Raw genomic sequence first — 26,630 nt, 5'->3', positions numbered from 1 at the left:
TTTTAGTAGAGTACCGTTATAGAGTACTTATTTTTTTAGTAGAGTACTATTGTAGAGTACTGTTGTAGAGTACTTATATATATATTTTTAGTAGAGTACTATTGTAGAGTAGAGCAGGGGTTCCATACCATTCCAGCATTGGGGAACATCCCGCATGCACACGCCTCATCTATTTCTATGGGCACAAGCACTGTTCATGACCCCCCACCCCCCCCTGGGGCACCCCCCACAGTTTGGAAACCACTGGAGTAGAGTACCGTAGTAGAACCAAGTACTCCAATTGTACTCTAAATGTAAGATTTAAACTAAATGCTAAAGTTTTATTGGGAATAAAGAGGATATTGCCTTAGCTTGCACTTCTGTCTTTGTACATTTTGAACGTCAAAACTCCCAATTAATTTGAAGTTCAGTCAGTTGGAAGTCAAAGGAGCAGAATCGTGTGCATGGTCAATCATCATTTATTTTATGCTAAAATGTACAGCATTTATAAGTGACTGCCAAAGGAGAAAAGTCATAAATACAAGACTGTCATTCTGTCCAATTGTTTGTGCACATAGCCAGGTCTCCCCCTGTGACTGTCCCTACCAGCCATTCTGTACAGGTACAAAGGCTACAAAAGAGCAATATGAACAAAAACACAACTACAAGTGGCTTTTTACATGCAATCTGTCAGCTTAGTTTGGTCTATTTACATCCTCTCTTCTCCTACAATTTGTAAAATATAAATCCAACATTTTATCAAGATAGAAAACAAATCTACAGATGGAATGAAAATGTAACTTTTTAAAGAAATTGTAAAATATCAACTTTGGACTAAATTTATATTTCTTTATTATTATTTTTTATGTCAACACTTTTCGACATTGGTACACCTCTGAAATGTAAAAACAAAATCAGAGTGAGGGGTGCAATATGCTTATTTATCTTGACAGAAGTCTTCTGCATTATAAAACAGAAAGCTGCCTCAAAGATATCTGTTACAAAAGACTTCAGAATTATACATACATGGTAATAAAGCCTCTCGACCGTACAGAAGAACAGGATTAAAGAAGTTGACCATTTTTTTTTTACATTATTATTAGAATTAACAAAATATAGTTTCATCTTTCTCCCCCGCTTTGTAAGCGAGGGAATCTAACAAAAGGCCAAAATGTCTTTAAAATGTCTTTAAAATGTCTGCTATTAAGCACAACACTTGTACAGTACTACTCAATGCACTGTTACTAATGAAGACCGAAGACCGATGCATGCTAATTGTCACTTTACAAAATAAGTACAATAATTTAAATATACAAAGGCATGAGTATAGTACAAACTAATTGTCAGCACTGTTAGACAGGTACAATGAACAGGTTCTAGGAATATCCAATAGTTGAAATCTGTTTGTAGCAGGCACATTAGATGGCTTCGTTTTGAGGCTGCTACATAACTACACTCACGCTCTCCCTCCCGGTGATGAAATCTCTCGCCCGTCTCCCCCCTGGCCCCCTACCCTGCCTGCCCTACGGACTGATCAGGGAAACTAATACTAATTAAATAAATGTTCATCTCTATGACGTAAGGCTTCCCATCTGTTAGGAACAAAAATACTTTGACATATATAGATAGTAGCTTTTTGTAGAAAGTTTGCTTGTTGATCAAACTTGATGCATTCTTTCCAAGTGCTGGTTTTTAAGTAACTATTAACAAAATTACAACAAACAAACATTATCAACAACCAAAAAGGCCAAATGTGTGCATCAGGGACGAATAGTAATAATAATTAATAATGCACATTTGTGTGATTTAAACATCCAGTCAGATTGATTCAGTCTGTCGGTAGTTACCGTTTAGTTAACTGTTAGTTAACTGTTAGTTTAGTAACCGTGGGTTACCGTCTGATGAAAGGCCCTTTGAGTGTCTGCTTGGACATAGTTCCGGTGTTGGTCATGTATCCATGGTGACCGGCTGAAGAGAACCTCATGTTGCCGTGGGGCGGAGCCTGCATGGGCTGTTGGGGGTATGGTTGCGTTCCCATCATGCCCATCTGCATAGAGGCGTACTGGGACCCGGGCGACTGGTTCATGTAGGCCGCAGCCATCTGTTGACTCGACATCTGGCTGCCGGGGTAACCACCGTTGACGCGGTAGCCATTCATGGCGTGGTTGATGGCGGCGGCAGTGGGCATGTTCACAGCGTGGTTGTAGGAGGCTGGCATGATGTTGACCGTGCCCAAGTTCATGCCCCTGGGCATGGCAGCAAGTGTCCGGGACGAGGGGGCCTGCATGGTGACTGTCTGGGGGGCCCCGTGGGCATGGCTATACATCTGCTGCTGGTGCTGCTGCTGCTGGTGGGCGGAGTGACCAGGGGCCGCTGACTTGGAGCGCATGGAGATGTGTGTGGGGCACTTGTGTCCTCCGGAGGCCATCTGAGCCTGTAGAGTCCTCTGGGAGGGGGTGATGTTGGGGATACCCATGGCGTTGCGTTGCAGCATCATCTGAGGGGAGCTAAGGGGGTGGGAGGAGGGCGGAGGGGGGGTCATGGTGGCCTGTACTTGGACCTGGGAGGCCCCAGGGTGAGGAGTGGCCCCGTGGGGGCCATGGGGATGTGGGGACTGGGATAGAGACACCAGGCCAGAGTGCTGAGAGTGCGATGACAGGGAGGCACTGTTTGTAAAGGATGTGATGGCGTGGGGGTGGGGGTGAGAGGTTGAGTGGAGGTGGGAGGTTGAGTGGGGGTGGGAGGTTGAGTGGGGGTGGGAGGTTGAGTGGAGGTGGGAGGTTGAGTGGAGGTGGGAGGTTGAGTGGGGGTGGGAGGTTGAGTGGGGGTGGGAGGTTGAGTGGAGATGGGGGGTTGAGTGGGGGTGGGAGGTTGAGTGGGGGTGGGAGGTTGAGTGGAGGTGGGAGGTTGAGTGGGGGTGGGAGGTTGAGTGGGGGTGGGAGGTTGAGTGGGGGTGGGAGGTTGAGTGGGGGTGGGAGGTTGAGTGGGGGTGGGAGGTTGAGTGGGGGTGGTTGAAAGGCAGAGAATGAGGGTGGTCGATCAGGGTGTTGGTCAACTGTTGTAGTTTGGCCAGGCTGAAGGTGGCCGAGGGCTGGGAGTAATGACCGCTGCTATAGCCCTCCTGGTTTATCCTCTCGTAGAAGCTGCTCAGGTTGGAGCTGCCTGAATCTGGGCTGTCAGCTAGCTGCATGGGCACTGTGAAGTTGGTGGGAATGACACACTGTGCCATCGTCTGCTGCTGACAGTGGCTGTGCTGGCTGGTGCCGTGTTGAGTGTGAAGGGTGTGTTGACCATGCTGGCTGAGCTGATTGTGTCGTACACTATGTAGCTGGCTGTGTGCAGGGTGTGTGTGCGGGTGTGTGTATGGGTTGTGTTGCGTTAGCTGGCTGTGTTGATTGTGTGGCGCACCGTGAGGCAGACTGTGTGGAGTGATTGTGTGCCTAGTATGGCCATGGGGATTGTGTGGGATTGTATGGCTGTGACTGTGTTGACTGTGACTGTGTTGACTGTGACTCGGTGGTCTCTCCACCACTCCCACACAGCCCTGTGGTGACTTGACGTTGCAGTGCTGCGGGGAGCTCAGGCTATTCTGCTGAATCATACCACAGCTGCCAGGGTTGACGCCCGCCATTTGCTGGCTAACGGCACAGCTACTCTGCGCCAGGCCGCTAGGGGGGAGGGGGCCGTAGGAGCAGCTGTTCTGAGAGGGACCCCCGGCCCCACCGCAGATGCTGCCCCCCAGCGTGGAGTCATAGGAGCTGGGGTTCTCGTAGTTCTCTGTGGTGCTCTCGATGGAGCCCAGGTCACTGAAGCCACTGTCCACCACCTGCTGGGACGAGTGGTCTGACACTGACGGCACATCCATCATGGGGCTGGTTGCCATGTTGTGGAGGGAGGAGGGGACAGAGATGGAGGCGTGGTCTGGGCTGATCTGGGTGTAACCTCCACTACTCTCCAGGATGGACACAGCTGGACCGCTGCCTCCGCTACTCTCCAGGATGGACACAGCCGGACCGCTGCCTCCACTACTCTCCAGGATGGACACAGCCGGGCTGCTGACGGAGCGCACCGACTGGCTGGGGTGGGTGTGGGCCGAGGACAGGGGGCTGCTGTGGTCAGACTGGGGGCAGCCTTCGTCCAGCGAAGTTAGGGTGTGAGGGGGACTCTGGGGCGTCACGTGGTGGGTGTAAGTCTGCAGGCTCCGGCACGCCTCCTGGGTCTCTCTCTCCACACAGTCCTGGTGGAACACCGAGCTGACGCTATCTGTCTCTGGGTCGCGCTCCGTCTCCTGGGTGAGGCTCTGTACGGCCTGGGCCGTCTCCTGGGTGAGGCTCTGTACGGCCTGGGCCGTCTCCTGGGTGAGGCTCTGTACGGCCTGGGCCGTCTCCTGGGTGAGGCTCTGTACGGCCTGGGCCGTCTCCTGGGTGAGGCTCTGTACGGCCTGGGCCGTCTCCTGGGTGAGGCTCTGTACGGCCTGGGCCGTCTCCTGGTCCACGTCAGGCTCAGGGTACACCGGGGGATCCATCTCCTCTCTGTCTCTTAGTACGACAGCAGGACTCAGCTCTCTAGCGTTCGGTGTCTGCTGTGGCTGGTGAGGAGCCTCCTGACTGCTGCTCTCTGAGTCAACGGGGTGGTCAGAGTCTACTGCTGCTACTGCTGATGTTGTAGGTGCCTGTTCCTGGATATGTTTGCTTCTCTCTTCTCCGGTGTTGGCAGGCTGCTCCTCCTCGCACCTATAAGCCACAACTACAGACTCCTCCTCCTGACATTGTTCAGAATCCTCACGGTTCAGATGGAGAAAAGCCGGTGTGATGTAGGACTGGGCTTTAGGAGGCTCTTTACAAGGCCCTGGCTCCAGCTGCTGCACGTCTCCGTGTTTCTCTGGCTCTGCTGTCGACTCAATGTGACTCTCGTCTTCATCGTCCGCATCCAGGTGCGTGGCCTCATCCTCTACAGCTGATCGTTCAGTGCTGTGTTTCAGCTCTTTGGGTGGAGACAGAGAGGGGGATGGAGAGGCCCCGTGCTCCTTGTCCTGTGGGTCATCCTCTGGTGGCTCTGACACCTCCTGACTGTTGTCACGACTGGGGGAGCTGACGGGGGAGCAGACAGGGGAGCTAGCTCTAGAGGCTATAGGGGAGGCTACCAGAGAGCAGGCCATGGGAGAAGTCACAGGAGACACCCCAGGGGAGCGCTCTTCCTCCATGGAACTTTGGGGCTCTGAAGGCTCCAAGGCTATCTTCTTGTCCATCTCCTGACTGGCCAGGCCTCTGCGGGGCTCTGACCCTGCCTCCATTATGGGAGAGGCCTGGTCCAGCTCCTCCTTGGGCTCTTCAGCCTGGATGTGGGGCTCCTCGGCCTCCAGCGGCGTCTCCGGGGGTGTGTACAGGTTCAGCTTGAATCCCATCTTTCTCTCCTTCTTCAGACGCCATTTTGGAGGCCCCCGTTTCACTCCTTTGGGCCAGCCCTTCTTGCGCTTTACTGCTCGAGGTCTGCCCGGTTTCTTCACTAGCACACCGGCCCCTAGAATGTAGAAAGAGAAAACGTCATTAGTGATGAGAAAATTGGTGTTTTGTGAATTATGTTCACATTTTAAAATGTATACGGTCAGTATACATAGTGATAAAGCTTTCAAAACATCTGAAAGATGTAGTTACCTTCGTTCCAGTGATTGTCTCTGTACATGTTTTTCTCTAGCCGTGGACGACCTCTGCATCTCTTTACTGGTTTCCTAAGCAGCTCCTCCTCCGTCTCTCCCACCCTGCAGGTCCTCTCCAACAGGGGCATGGGCCTCTCGTCCGACGAGTTGTCAAACGGTTCCTTCAGAACCTCCGTCGTCTCCGAGATGGTCTCAGTTGTCACACTGCTACTTATCCCTCTCCTCTCCTGACCTCTCTTCTTGAGGACCAGAGCTCTCTCATCTCTCTGGAACACACAGATGTCAAATGTCAAACACAACCTTTCCTGGACAAAGATTAATCCTAGGAACGGACTAAAAAAATAACTTTCTGAGCACAACTGCTCTCCAAGACAGGGAAGCAGATAAAATGTTCAACATAACTCTTTCTGGAATGTACTAGCTACAGAGAGGGCGATACTAAAGACTGGTTAAATGTCTGAAGGGAGGACCTCATCCTAAACTCTTGTTCTGAATGCAATATGCTCCAACCACACAATGTGAGCCTCAACGCTTGATGACAGATGAAGGCTGCCTGGTTCAGAGAACCACATATGAGACCGGCAGAGTTAACTCAGATCACAGGCCTCATTCTACATATCATCTCGTTTTCCAATAACTGAGTTTCACAAGCATGGCATGGGTTTTTTCCGTTGTAGTGATTAAACCCAGGGAAGAGTATGAAACCAATCCTGTAACCAATTCACGAGTTAACTGCAACAATCATTAGCAGGCAGCCTTATCTGGAGGACCATATTACTGCTGTGTGAAACAGAGATGTTTCCTAACTTCTAGATCAGTGTTTCCCAACCCTGGTCCTCCAGTACCACTCAACAGCCCAACCCTGGTCCTCCAGTACCACTCAACAGCCCAACCCTGGTCCTCCAGTACCACTCAACAGCCCAACCCTGGTCCTCCAGTACCTCCCAGCAGCCCAACACTGGTCCTCCAGTACCACTCAACAGCCCAACCCTGGTCCTCCAGTACCTCCCAGCAGCCCAACCCTGGTCCTCCAGTACCACTCAACAGCCCAACCCTGGTCCTCCAGTACCACTCAACAGCCCAACCCTGGTCCTCCAGTACCTCCCAGCAGCCCAACACTGGTCCTCCAGTACCTCCCAGCAGCCCAACCCTGGTCCTCCAGTACCACTCAACAGCCCAACCCTGGTCCTCCAGTACCTCCCAGCAGCCCAACCCTGGTCCTCCAGTACCACTCAACAGCCCAACCCTGGTCCTCCAGTACCACTCAACAGCCCAACCCTGGTCCTCCAGTACCACTCAACAGCCCAACCCTGGTCCTCCAGTACCTCCCAGCAGCCCAACACTGGTCCTCCAGTACCTCCCAGCAGCCCAACCCTGGTCCTCCAGTACCACTCAACAGCCCAACCCTGGTCCTCCAGTACCACTCAACAGCCCAACCCTGGTCCTCCAGTACCTCCCAGCAGCCCAACACTGGTCCTCCAGTACCTCCCAGCAGCCCAACCCTGGTCCTCCAGTACCACTCAACAGCCCAACCCTGGTCCTCCAGTACCACTCAACAGCCCAACCCTGGTCCTCCAGTACCTCCCAGCAGCCCAACACTGGTCCTCCAGTACCTCCCAGCAGCCCAACCCTGGTCCTCCAGTACCACTCAACAGCCCAACCCTGGTCCTCCAGTACCACTCAACAGCCCAACCCTAGTCCTCCAGTACCTCCCAGCAGCCCAACACTGGTCCTCCAGTACCTCCCAGCAGCCCAACCCTGGTCCTCCAGTACCTCCCAGCAGCCCAACCCTGGTCCTCCAGTACCTCCCAGCAGCCCAACCCTGGTCCTCCAGTACCTCCCAGCAGCCCAACCCTGGTCCTCCAGTACCTCCCAGCAGCCCAACCCTGGTCCTCCAGTACCTCCCAGCAGCCCAACCCTGGTCCTCCAGTACCCCCCCGACAGACCAACCCTGGTCCTCCAGTACCCCCCCGACAGCCCAACCCTGGTCCTCCAGTACCCCCCCGACAGCCCAACCCTGGTCCTCCAGTACCCCTCAACAACCCAACCCTGGTCCTCCAGTACCCCTCAACAACCCAACCCTGGTCCTCCAGTACCTCCTAACAGCCTAACCGTGGTCCTCCAGTACCCCCCCCCCCCCCAACAGAACAACCCTGGTCCTCCAGTACCCCTCAACAGACCAACCCTGGTCCTCAAGTACCCCTTGACAGACCAACCCTGGTCCTCCAGTACCGCTCAGAAGCCCAACCCTGGTCCTCCAGTAGCTCCCAGCAGCCCAACCCTGGTCCTCCAGTACCCCAGAAAAGCCCAACACTGGTCCTCCAGTAGCTCCCAGCAGCCCAACCCTGGTCCCCCAGAAAAGCCCAACACTGGTCCTCCAGTAGCTCCCAGCAGCCCAACCCTGGTCCTCCAGTAGCTCCCAGCATCCCAACCCTGGTCCTCCAGTACCCCTCAAAAGCCCAACCCTGGTCCTCCAGTAGCTCCCAGCAGCCCAACCCTGGTCCTCAAATACCCCTCAACAGACCAACCCTGGTCCTCCAGTACCCCCTCGACAGACCAACACTGGTCCTCAAGTACCCCCCGAAAGCCCAATCCTGGTCCTCAAGTACCCCTCAACAACCTAACCCAACCCTGGTCCTCTAGTACCCCTCAACAGCCCAACCCTGGTCCTCCAGTACCTCCCAGCAGCACAACCCTGGTCCTCCAGTACCCCTAAACAGCCCAACCCTGGTCCTCCAGTACCCCTCAACAGCCCAACCTTGATCCTCAAGTACCCCTCAACAGCCCAACTTTGATCCTCAAGGACCCTCCGACAGACCAACCCTGGTCCTCCAGTACCCCTCAACAGACCAACCCTGGTCCTCCAGTACCCCTCAACAGCCAACCCTGGTCCTCCAGGACCCCTCAACAACCCAACCCTGGTCCTCCAGTACCTCCCAGCAGCACAACCCTGGTCCTCCAGTACCGCTCAACAGACCAACCCTGGTCCTCCAGTACCCCTCAAACCTCCAACCTTGGTCCTTCAGTACCCCTCAAACCTCCAACCCTGGTCCTCCAGTACCTCCCAGCAGCCCAACCCTGGTCCTCCAGTACCCCCCTGACAGACCAACCCTAGTCCTCCAGTACCTCTCAACAGCCAACCCTGGTCCTCAAGTACCCCCCTGACAGACCAACCCTGGTCCTCCAGTACCTCTCCACAGCCCAACCCTGGTCCTCAAGTACCCCTCAACAGACCAACCCTGTTCCTCCAGTAGCCCCCGACAGACCAACCCTGGTCCTCCAGTACCCCTCAACAGCCCAACCCTGATCCTCAAGTACCCCTCGACAGACCAACCCTGGTCCTCCAGTACCCCCCCGACATCCCAACCCTGGTCCTCCAGTACCCCTCAACAGCCCAATCCTGGTCCTCAAGTATCCCTCGACAGACCAACCCTGGTCCTCCAGTACCCTTCAACAGCCCAATCCTGGTCCTCAAGTACCCCCCGACAGACCAACCCTGGGCCTCCAGTACGCCTCAACAGACCAACCCTGGTCCTCCAGTACTTCCCAGCAGCCCAACCCTGGTCCTCCAGTACCTCTCAACAAACCAACCCTGGTCCTCAAGTACCCCTCGACAGCCCAACCCTGGTCCTCAAGTACCCCTCGACAGCCCAACCCTGGTCCTCCAGTACCCCTCAACAGCCCAACCCTGGTCCTCAAGAACCCCTCGACAGACCAACCCTGGTCCTCCAGTACCTCTCAACAACCCAACCATGGTCCTCCATTACCCCCCGCTAGACCAACCCAGGTCCTCAAGCAGGGTTGGGCTGTTGAGGGGTACTGGAGGACCAGAGTTGGGAAACACAATCTGGTGTAATATTATCTTCACCACAAGGGGGCAGTTGCCTATAGACAACACAGATGTTAAAACAACATTGGAGGGGTTTAAATTAGCCATGACCACTGACAGTAGAACAAGATTCAGTCTGTCTGCCTTAGACTTGACCACTGACAATAGAACAGTGGTGTAAAGTACTTAAGTAGTACTTTAAAGTATTTTTACTTAAGTAGTATTTATAAATAAAATAATGTACTTTTTACTCTAAGTTTTCCCTGACACCCATAAATGTGAAATGCTTAGCAGGACAGATTTAAAAAAAAAAAAATCAGGCACTTAAAGAGAAAATCCCTGGTCATCCCTACTGCATCTGATCTGGCAGACACAAATGATTTGTTTGTAAATGATGTCTGAGTGTTGGAGTGTACCCCTGGCTATCAGTACATTTAAAAAACAAGAAAATTGTGCCGTCTGGTTTGCTTAATATAAGGAATTTGACATGATTTATACTTTTACTTTTGATACTTAAGTATATTTAAAACCAAATACATATAGACTTTCTCAAGTAGTATTTTACTGGGTGACTTTCACTTTTACTTGAGTCATTTTCTATTTAGGTATCTTTACTTTTACTCAAGTATTACAATTGGGTACTTTTTCCATCACTGACAATAGAACAAGGTTCAGTCTGTATGAATGCTAGACAACAGTCTCCACAGCACCAGAGAAATCTGGTTATCACCTGTTTATCTGCTGTACTGTCAGGCCCAAAAAGAGGCTCAACATCACACTGCAGTCAAGAGGATTCACCACATCCCTCTCTCTTAGTATGTTAAGATGTGTTGTCTACAAACTAAGTCACAATATATAATGATTGAAAAACAAATCTAATTTATGAAACTATTGCATAACATTCTATTTATTCCTTTGTTTTCCCATCCCTATGTAAAGACTACAATCAGCCAATCCCACGGGACAACAGCAGTCACCTGACCCTGCAAACAAATAACACATTTCTAGTGGTCACCTTTCTCTTGTCTCCAAGTACGGCGTGGGCCTTCGCTAGGATGGGTAGCGACCAATCAAAACCATCCTCATCGTCCTCACTGCACTCGTCAGAGACGTGCAAGCCTTGTTCTCCGGCGGTGGGGCGACGCTGGTAGGTTCTGCAGGGCTTCTTACTGTAGACCTTAGTGGGAGGACGAGGGTGAGTCATCAGGTGGACCACCTCTCTCTCCTCCTTCTCCCAACAACTAGCCTGCTCCTTAAGTCGCTCAGCCTGAAATTAACACCCAGATCAACAGACATTATGACCATGTCGGAGAAACACACTGGCAGGCAGACTCAACATCCTCATCCGTAGGCTAATGGGGAAATAAACAGACACGCGTACCTAAGTCTGTCCGCCTTAGACTTGACCACTGACAATAGAACAAGGTTCAGTCTGTCCGCCTGACTGTTGCACAACAGTCTCCACAGCACACACACACACACACACACACACACACACACACACACACACACACACACACACACACACACACACACACACACACACACACACACTACTACCAGTTACTTTCACCTTATCTCTGCCTATACGTGTCCTTTCTATGACAGACTGACCAGGTGAATCCAGGTTAAAGATATGATCGCTTATTGATGTCACTTGTTAAATCCACTTCAATCAGTGTAGATAAAGGGGTGGAGACAGGTTAAAGAAGGATATTTAAACCTTGAGATAATTGAAACATGGATTGTGTATGTGTGCCATTCAGAGGGTGATTTAAGTGCCTTTGATCGGGGTACGGTAGTAGGTGCCAGATGCACCTGTTTGAGTGTGTCAGGAACTGCAACGCTGCTGGGTTTTTGATGCTCAACAGTTTCCCATGTGTATCAAGAATGGTCCACCACCCAAAGGACATTCAACCAACTTGACACAACTGTGGGAAGCATTGGAGTAAAATGGGCCAGCATCCCTGTGGAACGCTTTCGACAGTTTGTAGTCCATGCCCTGACAAATTGAGGCTGTTCTGAGGACAAAAGGGGTTGCAACTCAATATTAGGAAGGTGTTTGCGAATGTTTTGTACACTCAGTGTTTAGCTTCCCCTCTAATTTCTGATATTTTTTAATTTGAATTGTATTATTAGGTATAATTTGATATTGAACGCTGCACTGTTGGGCAGGGCTTTTGCACGTTAAGCATTTCACTATACTGGTACGTGTGGCAAACAAACACAATCTGAATTAACATCATGACATTTCAATCACCATGATGATAACGAGACTAGACTGCCTCTTCTTGTTGATTGGATGTGTGCGTGCGTGCGTGCGCGTGTGTCAAAGCAGAGGAAGAAATTGCTGTTAAGCAACCATGGAGAGATTGCATTTCATGGAATATTTAGTACTATTAATTATGTAGTGAACTGATTTGGGGCAATTGTGCACCACATTAAATTTCTAGTGACAGTGAACAGGCTTTGCCCATTAATGTCCTTGGTTTGAACTCTGAAAGCTAACCAAACAATACATTTAACAGACTGTAAGAGGGTGGGGGGGTGTAGAATGATCACACAGCCTCAGCTGAAGACACTGACTAAGCCTATAGAACTAGAGCAGAGGTACTGGGTGTGCAGGGTTTTGTACCAGCCCAGCACAAACACACCTGATTTACCTAATCATGATCTAGACTAGACCAGACTGAAGACCATGATTTGTTTATTATTTGACTCGGGTTTTAGTGATGAGCTGAAACAACAAAAACACTGCATACCCATTAACTCTTGAGGAGGAAAGTGGAATAACACTGTGTATATGTGGTGTGTGTCTTTACGAGACTTACATCCATCTCAGCCTCTCTCTCCTCCTCAGACAGGACAGAGTTGAGGGCCACAGCGGGGGTCCAGTGCAGGGCGTCAGGGTCGACCTGGTTCAGCCTGGGGCTGGCTCGCAGCTTCTCCATGTGTCTCTGGATCAATCGCTCTCTTCGGATCACCACAAACCTAGAGTAATAAATCAACAAGATCAAATCAATCAATCGATACTGATTCACTACATCAGGGATGTCCAACCCTCTTCCTGGAGATCTACCGTCCTGTGGGTTTTCAGTCCAACCCTCTTTCTGGAGAGCTACGGTCCTGTGGGTTTTCAGTCCATCCCTCTTTCTGGAGAGCTACGGTCCTGTGGGTTTTCAGTCCAACCCTCTTCCTGGAGAGCTATGGTCCTGTGGGTTTTCAGTCCAACCCTAATTTAACACACCTGATTCTTCTAATTAGCTGCTCAACAAGACCTTAACCTGTTGAGGACAGAGGGCGCTGTTTTCACTTTGGGGGAAAATCGTGCCCAATTTAAACGGCCTCGTACTCAATTCTTGCTCGTACAATATGCATATTATTATTACTATTGGATAGAAAACACTCTCTAGTTTCTAAAACCGTTTGAATTATATCTGTGAGTAAAACAGAACTCATTTTGCAGCAAACTTCCTGACAGAAAGTGGAAAATCTGAAATCGATGCTCTGTTCTAGGGCCTGCCTATAAATGTCCTTGATATTTATTAGTATACATGCACTTCATACGTCTTCCACTAGATGTCGACAGGCAGTGAGAGAAGAAATGGAGTGTATAACTTGATCTGGGGTCGAATAAAAGCTCTTGGCATGACGTGTCACCAGTTTCCTCTTTTCTGGAGCGTGCGAGAAGGGACCTGGTATTGCCTTCTGAAAAGCTGTCGTTATAGACGACTAATATCTCCGGCTTTGATTTTATTTGATAAATGTGACAATATCATCGTAAAGTATGTTTTTTCAATATAGTTTTATTAGATTATTGAAATTTATTCGGGACGTTAGGCGTGTTGCGTTGTGTGCCTTTGTTCAGGAAGGAGAGCTTCGCGCTACTTTGCTAGCTTTCCGTGCTAATTGACTGGAGAAGAGGACATTCTAAAACCAAACAACGATTGTTCTGGACAAAGGACCCCTCTTACAACATTCTGATGGAAGATCATCAAAAGTAGGACCCATTTTATGATGCTATTTCATATATTTGTCGAACATGTGAAATAGTAGTTTGCGCCCAGATTTTGGGCACTCTCTCCCTATAACTAAGCTGGATGTCGTAATGAAGTTATTTTTAAAATTCTAACACGGCGATTGCATTAAGAACTAGTGTATCTATAATTTCCTATACAACATGTATTTTTTAGTAACGTTTATGAATAGTTATTTGGTCAGAATAGTTGAGTGTCATAAAAATATCCGCACATTCTGGGAAAAAGATGCTACGTTAGCACAATGTATAACCACTGATTTCAGCTCTAAATATGCACATTTTCGAACAAAACATAAGTGTATGTATAACCTGATGTTATAGGACTGTCATCTGATGAAGGTTTATTCGCTATCGCTAACGTGCCTATTGCTATCGCTAACGTGCCTTGATGAATGAATGCGGTAGTGTGGTAGGCTATTGTAGTAAGCTAATATAATGCTATATTGTGTTTTCGCTGTAAAACACTTAAAAAAATCGGAAATATTGGCTGGATTCACAAGATGTTTGTCTTTAATTTGCTGTACACCATCGATTTTTCAGAAATGTTTTATGATGAGTATTTAGGTATTTGACGTTGGTGTTTGTAATTACTCTGGCTGCTTCGGTGCTATTTCTGACGGTAGCTGTGATGGTAGCTGCAATGTAAAACTGATTTATACCTCAAATATGCACATTTTTCGAACAAAACATAGATTTATTGTATAACATGTTATAAGACTGTCATCTGATGAAGTTGTTTCTTGGTTAGTTTGGTTGGTTCTTGGTTAGTTAGGTTGGCTTTGTGCATGCTACCTGTGCTGTGAAAAATGTCTGTCCTTTTTTGTATTTGGTGGTGAGCTAACATAAATATATGTGGTGTTTTCGCTGTAAAACATTTTAAAAATCGGACATGTTGACTGGATTCACAACATGTGTATCTTTCATTTGCTGTATTGGACTTGTTAATGTGTGAAAGTTAAATATTTCTCAAAAATATTTTTTGAATTTCGCGCTCTGCCTTTTCAGTGGAATGTGGGAGGAGTTCCGCTAGCGGAACCCCGGTGCCAGACAGGTTAACTAACTGAATCAGAACGGCTAAATTCGGGTTGGACCGAACCTACAGTAGATCTCCAGGAAGGGGGTTGGACTGAAAACCCACAGGACCGTAGCTCTCCAGGAAGAGGGTTGGACTGAAAACCTACAGGACGGTAGATCTCCAGGAAGAGGGTTGGACTGAAAACCCACAGGACAGTAGATCTCCAGGAAGAGGGTTGGAGTGAAAACCTACAGGACAGTAGATCTCCAGGAAGAGGGTTGGACTGAAAACCTACAGGACAGTAGATCTCCAGGAAGAGGGTTGGGCTGATAACCTACAGGATGGTAGATCTCCAGGAAGAGGGTTGGACTGAAAACTTACAGGACAGTAGATCTCCAGGAAGAGGGTGGACAGCCCTGGTCTACATGGATCACAGATTCACTACACTACATATACAGTATCTTGATTCGATAAGTATTCAACTGCCTGAATCAATACATGTCAGATTCACCTTTGGCAGCGATTAAAGCTGTGAGTCCTTCTGGGTAAATCTCTAAGAAATTTACACACCTGGATTGTGCAATATTCACCCATTGTACTTTTTAAAATTCTTAAAGTTCTGTCAAATTGATTGTTAATCATTGGTAGACAACCATTTACAGGTCTTTCCATAGATTTTCATTCAGATTTAAATTCAAAACTGTAACTCGGCCACTCAGGAACATTCACGGTCTTCTTAGTAAGCAACTCTAGTGCGGATTTGGCCGTGTGTTTTAGGTTATTGTCCTGCTGAAAGGTGGATTCATCTACCAGTGTCTGGTGGAAAGCAGACAACCAAGTTTCCCTCTAGGATTTTGCCTGTGCTTAGTTCCATTCATTTATTTTTTTATCCTGAAAAACTTCCCAGTCCTTAACAATTACAAGCATACCCATAACATGCCACCACCATGCTTGAAAATATGGAGAGTGGTACTCAGTAATGTGTTGTATTGGATTTGCCCCAAACATAACACTTTGTATTCAGGACAAAAAGTTAATTGCTTTGTCACATTTGTTGCAGTATTACTTTATTGCCTTGTGGCCAACAGGATGCATGTTTTGGAATATATTTATTCTGTACAGGCTTCCTTCTTTTCACTCTGCCAATTAGGTTAGTATTGTGGAGTAACTAAAATGTTGTTGATCCATCCTCAGTTTCTCCTATCACTGCCATTAAATTCTGCAACTGTTTTAAAGTCACCTTTGGCCTCATTGTGAAATCCCTGAGTGATTTCCTAACTGAGTTAGGAAGCATCTTTGTACGGTAATTAATAACTTCACCATGCTCAAAGGGATGTTCAATGTCTGATTTTTTTATATATATACCCATCTACCAACAGCTGCCCTTCTTTGTGAGGTACTGGAATACTTCCCTGGTCTTTGTGGTTGAATCTGTGTTTGAAATCCACTGCTCGACTAAGGGACCTTACAGATAGTTGTATGTGTGGGGTTCAGAGACGAGGTAGTCATTCATAAAATCATGTTAAACACTATTATTGCACACAGAGTGAGTCCATGAAACTTATGTGACTTGTTAAGCCCAATTTTTACTCCTGAACGTAATTTGGTCTTGCCATAAAAAAAAAGGGGGTTGAATACTTACTGAAACATTTTCAAAAAACATAATTCCACTTTGGGTCATTGTGTGTGACAAAAATTCCACTTTGGGTCATTGTGTGTGACAATAATTCCACTTTGGGTCATTGTGTGTGACAATAATTCCACTTTGGGTCATTGTGTGTGACAAAAATTCCACTTTGGGTCATTGTGTGTGACAATAATTCCACTTTGGGTCATTGTGTGTGACAAAAATTCCACTTTGGGTCATTGTGTGTGACAAAAATTCCACTTTGGGTCATTGTGTGTGACAAAAAAAATCTCAATTGAATCCATTTGAAATGCAGGCTGTAACAACATAATGTGTTACATGTAAAGGGGTACGAACACTTTCTGAAGGCACTAAGTGAATTTGTCACAATACTTTTGGTCCCTTAAAATGGGGGATGACTATGTACCCTCAGAAATAGCCTCAAATTAAAGCTGAGAGTTTGCACTTTAACCTCATCATCACTGTATCATTTCAAATCCAAAGTGCTGGTGTACAGAGCACAAACAAACAAAAAAATGGTTACTGTCCCAATACTTTTGGAGCTCACTGCACTGCCCATAATGTCTATACACACACTATCATATACATATATTTATATCCTGGACTCTGACATTGCACGTTCTAATATTTCTATATTCCTTTCTATATTTATTTTTAATTTTGCGTGTATTGTTGTATATCGTTAGATATTAGTGTACTGTTGGAACACAAGCATTTCACTACACCTGCAATAACATCTGTTAAATATGTGTACGCGACCAATAACATTTTATTTTATTTGATCCTATGTCAGCGCAGAAACGTGGTAATTAACTACAATGACCATAATCCATTGGGCCAGTTTTTTCCGGCTCGGAACAGAGACGGGTCAGAGAGAAAAAGCGAGGTTTCACTCTCGTCAAAATCTGTCAAAAATAAGACCAATGCGTTTCTATGGGCTTATATTGGACCTGACAGACAATGGAATATTTTCTATGTTTTGGCAATTGAATATTCACTATTTTTGGCTTCGGAATTCCCATGAACCCACTAAGGTCGATGTCCGCGCCACTGCGGAAATCGAATTGGCATAATATAAACATCTGTATCCAAATCAGTCAGTTTAAGTTGAAGGTATATCTGTTTTTTAGCCTTGGATGCATCTCAATCCACCACATCCACATATGTCGCACTTTTGAAAGGTGACAAAGTTAGAGCGGTGTTTGTCAGACCACGAGACAACCCGAAAAATTGGTCTTCTCACAAAATCGTCTATAGTGTCCGAACGGTTTGGTCGACACAGACAGACACAGACCAAATGTGTGAGTTAAGACTGACCTGCCGTCCTGTCTGTCAATCATGCGGAGGTTGTGGAGAGTAGAAGTAATGTCATGTGGACACATCCCGGTGGCCTTGCTTATTCCTTTAACGCTGATGTGTTTATCTGGCTGCTTATAGAGGTACTCCACCATGACACTTTTCCAATATGCCAGGTAGGATAAGCGACCCAGATCTGACAGAGGTTTCTCTGGGGAGCCAGCTTGTCCTTCCTGCCTCGAGAGAAGGTAACCTGAAACAGACACATTCAAACAAAACAAAATGGTGTGAGAGGATGAAGACATAACATGGAAAAGACACAGTAAGCTTACCTAAAATGAACTATTATAACAAAACAACAATTTTGTGAGAAGGTAGGTAACCTAAAAAGACACATTCAAATGATGTGTGGGCCCCTCTGGCCCCCACTCCCAAAGGTTTCTTCTCTCTTCAACTGTTGTCCTTACCTCGATGTCGAGCTCCCCATCTCTCCTTGCCCTAGTTCTACAGTGACTAGCCAAACTGATCAGGAGCTGAGACTCGACTGTTGTCCTTACCTCGATATCGAGCTCCCCATCTCTCCTTGCCCTAGTTCTACAGTGACTAGCCTAACTGATCAGGAACTGAGACTCGACTGTTGTCCTTACCTCGATGTCGAGCTCCTCATCTCTCCTTGCCCTAGTTCTACAGTGACTAGCCTAACTGATCAGGAACTGAGACTCGACTGTTGCTCTTTACCTCGATATCGAGCTCCCCATCTCTCCTTGCCCTAGTTCTACAGTGACTAGCCTAACTGATCAGGAGCTGAGACTCGACTGTTGTCCTTACCTCGATATCGAGCTCCCCATCTCTCCTTGCCCTAGTTCTACAGTGACTAGCCTAACTGATCAGGAACTGAGACTCGACTGTTGCTCTTTACCTACTTCCTTAGAAATATAATAATGACAGTGGACAGACGGACACTTTCTGTAATTCCCCTTGTCACTGCAATAATACACATACGCTCCATCATCCTAACCAACAACAAGTTATTCCTACTAATATGCTGATTATGTAAGGGATAAACAACGAGGAGCTATGCGTTCTATGGAACATAATGAACTACGTGGACCTTCCACAGAGTTGCATTATTTTCCAGAGAACACATAGAGCCCCGAGTTGATAATCCCTTCCATAGTGTAACGACCCTGGGTTTATAAGCGTGGATATCGACTCTGCCGCTCGAGCATGCTTTTGCGGCACAGTCGATAGCGCGCTGGAACTTCGGGATAGAAGGTTGAGGGTTCGAGACCTGCTCCCTGCCGGTTTCATTACGATACCACGGCTATAATTTAACACATTTGCTGGTAGAAATGTGTTCAACATCCCCTGAAGTAGCCAGCTAGCAAGTTTTACTAGATAGCTCCAGTAGTTGCCGTGGTAACCAAATACACAGACTTGCTAGTTTAGCTAACCAATAAGAGAGCTCCGATGTATAATGAGAAACACCACGGGTCACTCATTTATATAGTTTGGAAGTACACACAGGTGTCTGTAATCATGGGTGTGGCTTGATGTCATTGGTTGATTTACAGATACAAACAGAACATATAAAAAGCATCATAGATACAATAATAAAAAATAATGACCTAACATTATTATTTTGGAAACGATACATTAATGATATTGTTGTTCTATGGAGGGGTGATGCAAAACAGCTCCAGGCGTTTCCATGCTTTTATTAACTCTTGTTCTGAGCACCTGAGATTTACTATGCAGTCTGACGCACGTTAAATCAATTTCCTTGATCTTTTGATTTTGTGTGAGGATAACGTTCTATACACTGATCTTTACAGGAAACCTACTGATCCTAACAGTTTGTTGAGGGCTGATAGTTGTCACACGCTTCTCTTGAAAAACTGTTTACCCTACAGCCAACTGAGATGCAAAGAAAATTCAAAGAGAGGGGGTACAAAAACGGTCATATTGATACTGCCATTGAGAAAATCCCAAACAAATCGAGACATGATCTTTTTTGAATGACAGTCTCGCAAAGAGCAAAGAGCTCTGAACAAACTAAGGGACTCGTTCAAACAATGGCACATTCTAAAATCTAATGACAGTATCGGTAATGTGTTTTCAGGCCGTCCCTTGGTCGTATTCTCGCAGGGCAGAAATCTCAGAGATTAAACTCTGATTTACCACCCCACAATACACCCGCACAACGTCTATTTGCGCCTCTACCGTAATGGAAACTACATGTCACGTTCCTGACCTTATTTCCTTTGTTTAGTCTTTGTTTAGTTGGTCAGGGCGTGAGCTGGGTGGGTGTAGTCTATGTTATGTGTTTCGTTGTTTAGGTTTTTTCTAATTGGCCTGATATGGTTCTCAATCAGAGGCAGGTGTTTTACGTTGTCTTTGATTGGGAACCATATTAAGGTAGCCTGTTTGCACTGTTGGTTTGTGGGTGATTGTTTTCTGTCTTTGTGTTCTGCACCAGATAGGACTGTTTTCGGTTTTCACATGTATTGTTTTGTAGCTTGTAGTGTTCACGTTATTATTCTTTATTAAACATGTTGAACACTAGCCGCGCTGCGTTTTGGTCCTCTCCTTCATCCCAGGAAGAAAACCATTACACTACAAGTGTAATGGCTGTGCTTAATGTAATGGCACTTACAAATGTGGATCCTTTAAACACCGTCAAACAAGGAAACAAATCCCAATCAAAGGTGTTATCACGTGCTTTACTAAGGCAGTTATTTATCTTATAACTTGTCCTTGTGGTAAAACAAAATGTGGGTAAAATGAAGCGCAAACTAAAAGTACGAATCTTGGAGCATCGTAGCACAATTAGGTGCAAAAACACGACCAGTTGCGGCCCACTTTTTGGAAGTGAACCACTATTTCGTCCCTTTGTTATATCGGCATCGAACATGTCACCCTCCCTAGGAAAGGGGGTGACCTCGACAATTTATTGTTAAAACGAGAGGCTGCCTGGATCTTACATTTTTCTTGAATTTGGTAGCTCATGTTGACCAGTAGTGTGTGCCACAGAAAGTATTTGACTCTAGTCACAAAAGGTAGTGGTTATTTCAGCAATAATCATTTTCAGAGCCCTCTACTGTTCTCTCTACCCATCCCTCAATCCCCTATTCCATCATGGTTTTCCCTCTTACGAATTTTCCTACATTGTTTTTGAACTTTTTCTGTTTTGTTTTAAGAATGTAGGTACAGTAGTAATAATAAAATAATAATAACAATAATAAATAAAACTTTGTACTCTGGGTGAAAAATAAAGTTCAAATATATAAGTCAACATGAATGTAGAGGAAAGGGGGCAAACTAGATCACAACTATTCCGGCCACATACGATTCTAGGTCTCGAAGGGAAAATCGCGGACTTGGAAGATGACAAGGGGGTTATCTTCCCTAAAATAAGTGTGGATCACCTGAGGCCTCAAATAGAGGAGACTCCTCGGATCCCTCATAAAATAAAATCAGCAGCCTCCTCAGCCACCACACCAGCATCCTCCACCTCCTCAGCCACCACACCAGCATCCTCCACCTCCTCAGCCACCACACCAGCATCCTCCACCTCCATAGCCACCACACCAGCATCCTCCACCTCCTCAGCCACCACACCAGCATCCTCCACCTCCACAGCCACCACACCAGCGTCCTCCACACCAGCATCCTCCACCTCCTCAGCCACTACATCAGCATCCTCCACCTCCTCAGCCACCACAGCAGGCCTCCACCTCCTCAGCCACCACACCAACATCCTCCACCTCCACAGCCACCACACCAGCATCCTCCACCTCCTCAGCCACCACACCAACGTCCTCCACACCAGCAGGTGCAGCCACCACACCAGCCACCACAGCAGGCCCCCACCTCCTCAGCCACCACACCAGTGTCCTCCACCTCCTCAGCCACCACAGCAGGCCTCCACCTCCTCAGCCACCACGCCAGCATCCTCCACCTCCTCAGCCACCACACCAGCATCCTCCACCTCCTCAGCCACCACACCAGCATCCTCCACCTCCTCAGCCACCACACCAGCATCCTCCACCTCCACACCAGCATCCTCCACCTCCTCAGCCACCACACCAGCATCCTCCACCTCCACAGCCACCACACCAGCATCCTCCACCTCCTCAGCCACCACACCAACATCCTCCACCTCCTCAGCCACCACACCAGCATCCTCCACCTCCACCACCACACCAGTGTCCTCCACCTCCTCAGCCACCACACCAGCATCCTCCACCTCCACCACCACACCAGTGTCCTCCACCTCCTCAGCCACCACACCAGCAGCAGCAGCTACTGATATAAACAAATGTATGTATGTAATCCTGTCAGGTTGATCCATGTATATATCTCAGTACACTTACAGGTACATTTTCCAGGTGTTGCAGAGGCTTGGGGAGGGAAAGATGTATATGTGCTGTGGTCTAGAATCAGCCCATATCAAATCTTTTATCAGGATCTCCACAGGACTGGTCCAAATATGGAGCTGGAAAGCGAGGTACTGTATGTGCAACACAGTCTTACATGTAAACACTGTATGTGTGTGATTCATCTGTGTATTTGAAGAAAACCTAAATTGTTGTTTTTCCATGTAACAGATTTACCTTCACTGTCTTTCTTTTTTTTCCTTCTGTCAGACCATCAATGCCTACATGTTCCATCTGGTGCAGAATTTGAACAGGCAGTCAACCCGAGCAAGCTTTCTACATTGACACCTTTAAAATGACTGGCACTTGGGGGAGCAAGAAATCAAAAGGTCGGTTGGATTATTCTCATAATATCATAATGCTAAATTTGACAGATTTTGAACTCAAGCAACTGTATCCTTGCTCTTTTAAATTTAAAATTGATCCAATGATGTACAAGTACACTATTGGCATCATCAATGAACACAACCGCTGGACTGTGATGGTAAGAGCCGCTAAGGCAGTACTAAGAAATACATACATATTACAGAACATACATGTGAACACATACACGTGTGTAAAATGTCGTTGAATACTTGCAAATTATAATCTTAAGTGTAACATAATTTTGTTGGGGAAAACTCAAATGACCATCACATTTCCCCCCCCCCCAGTTTGTTGAATGTTTTCTGAAGGAGGAGTCGATTGTCTTTTCAAATACGGACAAAGACGTTAACATCACGAGAAAAGAAATAGCAGTCACTCTCCTCCAAAACATTGGTATTTTCAAAAACCATTTATATGGATCTTTTAAGGTTATCTTTTATCCAACTTCTGACTAGATAGCCACTAAAACACATGTATTTAAATCATTTTGTTACAAGAAACCAATACTATTCCCTTGTTCCCTGTTTGCACAGAAAAAGACATGTAAAGATGTATAGACTACTTGACATTATGTTTTGCTAGATGACCTGAGCAAACTGTGCCACTTCTGTGGGGAGGTGGACAATAATGAGGAAGACACTACCTGGGTAATTGCTTGTTCAATTCTAAAAGGCACATTTCTACGAGTACAAATTTGTATAAGCAGTAATATTTCTAGAGGTAGTATTATCCACTTTGTCTGTAAAGCAAGAAAATGTATTTAATGTTTTAAATATATATTTAAAAAATCATCATACATTTCAGATTGGTTGTGACCGCTGCAGACGATGGTTCCACCAGTCCTGTATGAAAACCATCCCATCATTGGAGGATTATGTCTGCGCTGCCTGTCAGGACTAGGTTAGGCTTGAGTTCCAGGCGTATCACCTGGAAAACTTTCCATAAAAAGTGGACTAAATGTTCAGTCGAGCTGTTTTTTTTATTTATGTTATTTATTGTCTTTTATTTTTGATTTATTGTCATTTTATATCTTATTATGCAAATATATACATTTGTATTTCCTATTTAATGTTTGTTAACAAACTTACCTTTCTGTGATGTTTTTATGTTATTGTGTGACAATATTTGTGTATTATCTTTATTTTCTTAAACATTTGAAAAGGTTTCTAAAATACATGTTTATGTTTCTTTATACTCTAATTTTGCTTTCTGTGGCACACACTACTGGTTAACATGAGCTCCCAAAACTATTATGAAGTGTGCCAGGCCTTGCAGTCCCAAAATAGAAGGTGGGAGGAGAATTTCGGCAGGCAAGAAAATAGCCTTGCCCCCCCCTTCTAATTTCCTTAATTTTGTGGCTAGAGTCAAATCCTCTCTATAGAACAAACTGCACATCAGGATAGGCAACCGAAATGAATAATTAATAGGATAAAACACTTGAAACAAATAGCCAAACCGAAAACTGCAGACATTACTAGTGCCTCCCTGCGATCAAACCGTCATAAAACAAATGTTTTTTAAATGAAACGCAGCCTAAAGTGATCAGAAATCTCAACTAGCAAGCAAGTCGCAGCAATGAAGAATCGAGTGTGTGCACGTTCACGTGAAGGGGGGGGATTCTGTCGGGGGGGGGGATTCTGTCAGGGGGGGATTCTGCACAACACCGGAACCCATTTCAGTCCAAGTCAAGCACTGAAATAGGACTGGCCTATTTCATGACATTTCCACTAGATCAGAGCATGACATCTCTCCCTTTCACGCCGTGTGGTTATCGAAAGGGAGAGCGGGCGCAAAAGATTTTTCAAATGAGTTGCGGAACTAGTTTAATTCTCAATGGATGGAAAAAACAGACTTTGTTTGCTTGCTGTTTGAGGTGAAGAAAACATTACTTTGAGAAGCTCCACAAGTCATTAGCGGTGCTGCCAATCAGGGCCAATCAGGAATACTATCAAATCCCCAAATTAGCACATTTATAAGCCTACACTGGCGTGCAGGCTAGGTAGTCTATAGGCCTTCTTCTATGCCTGCGCGTCCTCACTCAACATTGACAGGAGCGCTTCAAACAAAAGACAATGACTAAATTGACAAAACTCGTAACTGGAAGGAAATAAACCAAAACTTGTTTCTCACAAGTGTGAGAACAGGAAGACTGGAATAATAATATTGAATGCATTAAAATAAATTACCGTAACCAAAGTAACAAATATTGTAGATTCTAAATTATAGGAATTAACGGTAAATGTACTACTGGTGATATAGGCAATGGGGAATTGATATACACTAACAATCATATTCAAACACTTCATATAAAACAATGAATGTGTACTAATTGTCGGGAGAGAGCACATTCTGGAAAGAGACATTGGGTGCATGGACAATCCGACGTCTGGGAGGAGCAAGGCGATGTGGTACGGAGCTACAGAACCAGTCAAAAGTTTGGACACGCCTACTCATTCAAGGGTTTTTCTTTATTTTGACTATTTTCTACATTGTAGAATAGTAGTGAAGACATCAAGACGATGAAATAACACATATGGAATCACGTAGTAAGCAAAAAAGCTTTAAACAAACAAAATATATTTTATATTCTTCAAAGTAGCCATCCTTTGCCTTGATGACAGCTTTGCACACACTTGGCATTCTCTCAACCAGCTTCACCTGTAATGTTTTTCCAACAGTCTTGAAGGAGTTTCCACATATGCTGAGCACTTGTTGGCTGCTTTTCCTTCACTCTGCGGTCCAACTCATCCCAAACCATCTCAATTGGGTTGAAGTCGGGTGATTGTGGAGGCCAGGTCATCTGATGCAGCACTCGATCACTCTCCTTGGTCAAATAGCCCTTACACAGCCTGGAGGTGTGTTTTGGGTCATTGTCCTGTTGAAAAACAAATGATAGTCCAACTAAGCGCAAACCAGATGGGATGGCGTATCGCTGCAGAATACTGTGGTAGAGATCAAAAATCACAAAAATCTCAAATTTGGACTCATCAAACCAAAGGACAGATTTCCACTGGTCTAATGTCCATTGCTCGTGTTTCTTCGTCCAAGCAAGTCTCTTCTTACTATTAGTGTCCTTTAGTAGTGGTGAAGGCCTGATTCACGCAGTCTCCTCTGAACAGTTGATGTTGAAATGTGTCTGTTACTTGAACTCTGCAAAGCAGAGGGCTGCAATTTCTGAGGCTGCTAACTAATTAACTTATCCTCTGCAGCACAGGTAACTCTGGGTCTTCCTTTCCTGTGGTGGTCCTCATGAGAGCCAGTTTCATCATAGCGCTTTTGAATTATTATATATATATTTTTTTATTTAACCTTTATTTAACTAGGCAAGTCAGTTAAGAACAAATTCGTATTTATAATGACAGCCTAGGAACAGTGGGTTAAACTGCCTTGTTCAGGGGCAGAATGACAGATTTTTACCTTGTCAGCTCGGGGATTCGATCTAACAACCTTTCTGTTACTGGCCCAATGCTTAATGGTTTTTGCGACTACACTTGAAGAAACTTTCAAAGTTCTAGAAATTTTCCGCATTGACTGATCTTGATGTCTTAAAGTAATGCTGGACTGTCATTTCTCTTTGCTTATTTGAGCTGTTCTTGCCATAATATGGACTTGGTCTTTTACCAAATAGGGCTATCTTCTGTATACCACCCCTACCTTGTCACAACACAACTGATTGGCTCAAACGCATTAAGGAAAGAAATTCCACAAATTAACTTTTAACAAGGCACACTTGTTAATTGAAATGCATTCCAGGTGACTACCTCATGAAGCTGGTAGAGAGAATGCCAAGAGTCTGCAAAGCTGTCATCAAGGCAAAGGGTGGCTAAGAATATAAAATATATTTTGATTTGTTTTACACTTTTTTGGTTACTACTATGTGTTATTTCATAGTTTTGATGTCTTCACTACTATTCTACAATGTAGAAAATAGTAAAAATTAAGGAAAACCCTTGAATGAGAAGGTGTGTTCAAAGTTTTGACTGGTACTGTATTTGTTACAGCTCGACTAAAAACAATCTCTGTCGACCAACAGCCTAACGACCAAACAATTGACCAGTCAACTAATTGGGGGCAGCCCTAACATAATAGCAAGCTAGGACTGATGGTTTGGTTAGCTAAACTAGCAAGTCTGTTTGGTTACCAAGGCAACTACTGTCTAGTAGTAAAAGTACTAAATTATAGCCATGGTATAAAAGGAACTTGGGGCTCTATGTGTTCTGTGGAAACTATTTCCACTCTGTGGAAGGTGAGTTCCACTCAGTTAGGGCGTCGTGGAACACACCTTCTATGGAACGCATAGCCCCTCGATGATTATCCCATACATAAATGGGCTGATTTATGTAAATAAAAATGAGCTCAAGTC

The 26,630-nt window shown here is 46.0% G+C and overlaps 1 protein-coding gene across 1 annotated transcript in view; it reads right to left on the bottom strand.

Moving 5' to 3' along the window:
* Positions 1–442: 442 nt before the first annotated feature.
* LOC120029452 (histone acetyltransferase KAT6B-like) overlaps positions 443–26,630 on the bottom strand; it is an 83,945-nt gene continuing 57,757 nt past the window's right edge. The window contains exons 13-18 of the mRNA XM_038974659.1: positions 17,484–17,715; positions 12,296–12,455; positions 10,480–10,731; positions 5,634–5,901; positions 2,968–5,499; positions 443–2,667 (exon numbers count right to left, since the gene is read on the bottom strand). Of these exons, the coding sequence (XP_038830587.1) occupies positions 1,871–2,667; positions 2,968–5,499; positions 5,634–5,901; positions 10,480–10,731; positions 12,296–12,455; positions 17,484–17,715 (4,241 nt within the window). The 3' untranslated portion in view covers positions 443–1,870. The remainder of the gene's footprint in view (positions 2,668–2,967; positions 5,500–5,633; positions 5,902–10,479; positions 10,732–12,295; positions 12,456–17,483; positions 17,716–26,630) is intronic.

The sequence above is a fragment of the Salvelinus namaycush genome, chromosome 35 (genome assembly GCF_016432855.1).
Source record: "Salvelinus namaycush isolate Seneca chromosome 35, SaNama_1.0, whole genome shotgun sequence".
Lineage (NCBI taxonomy): Eukaryota > Metazoa > Chordata > Actinopteri > Salmoniformes > Salmonidae > Salvelinus > Salvelinus namaycush.
This window is presented reverse-complemented; position numbering and strand designations above follow the sequence as displayed.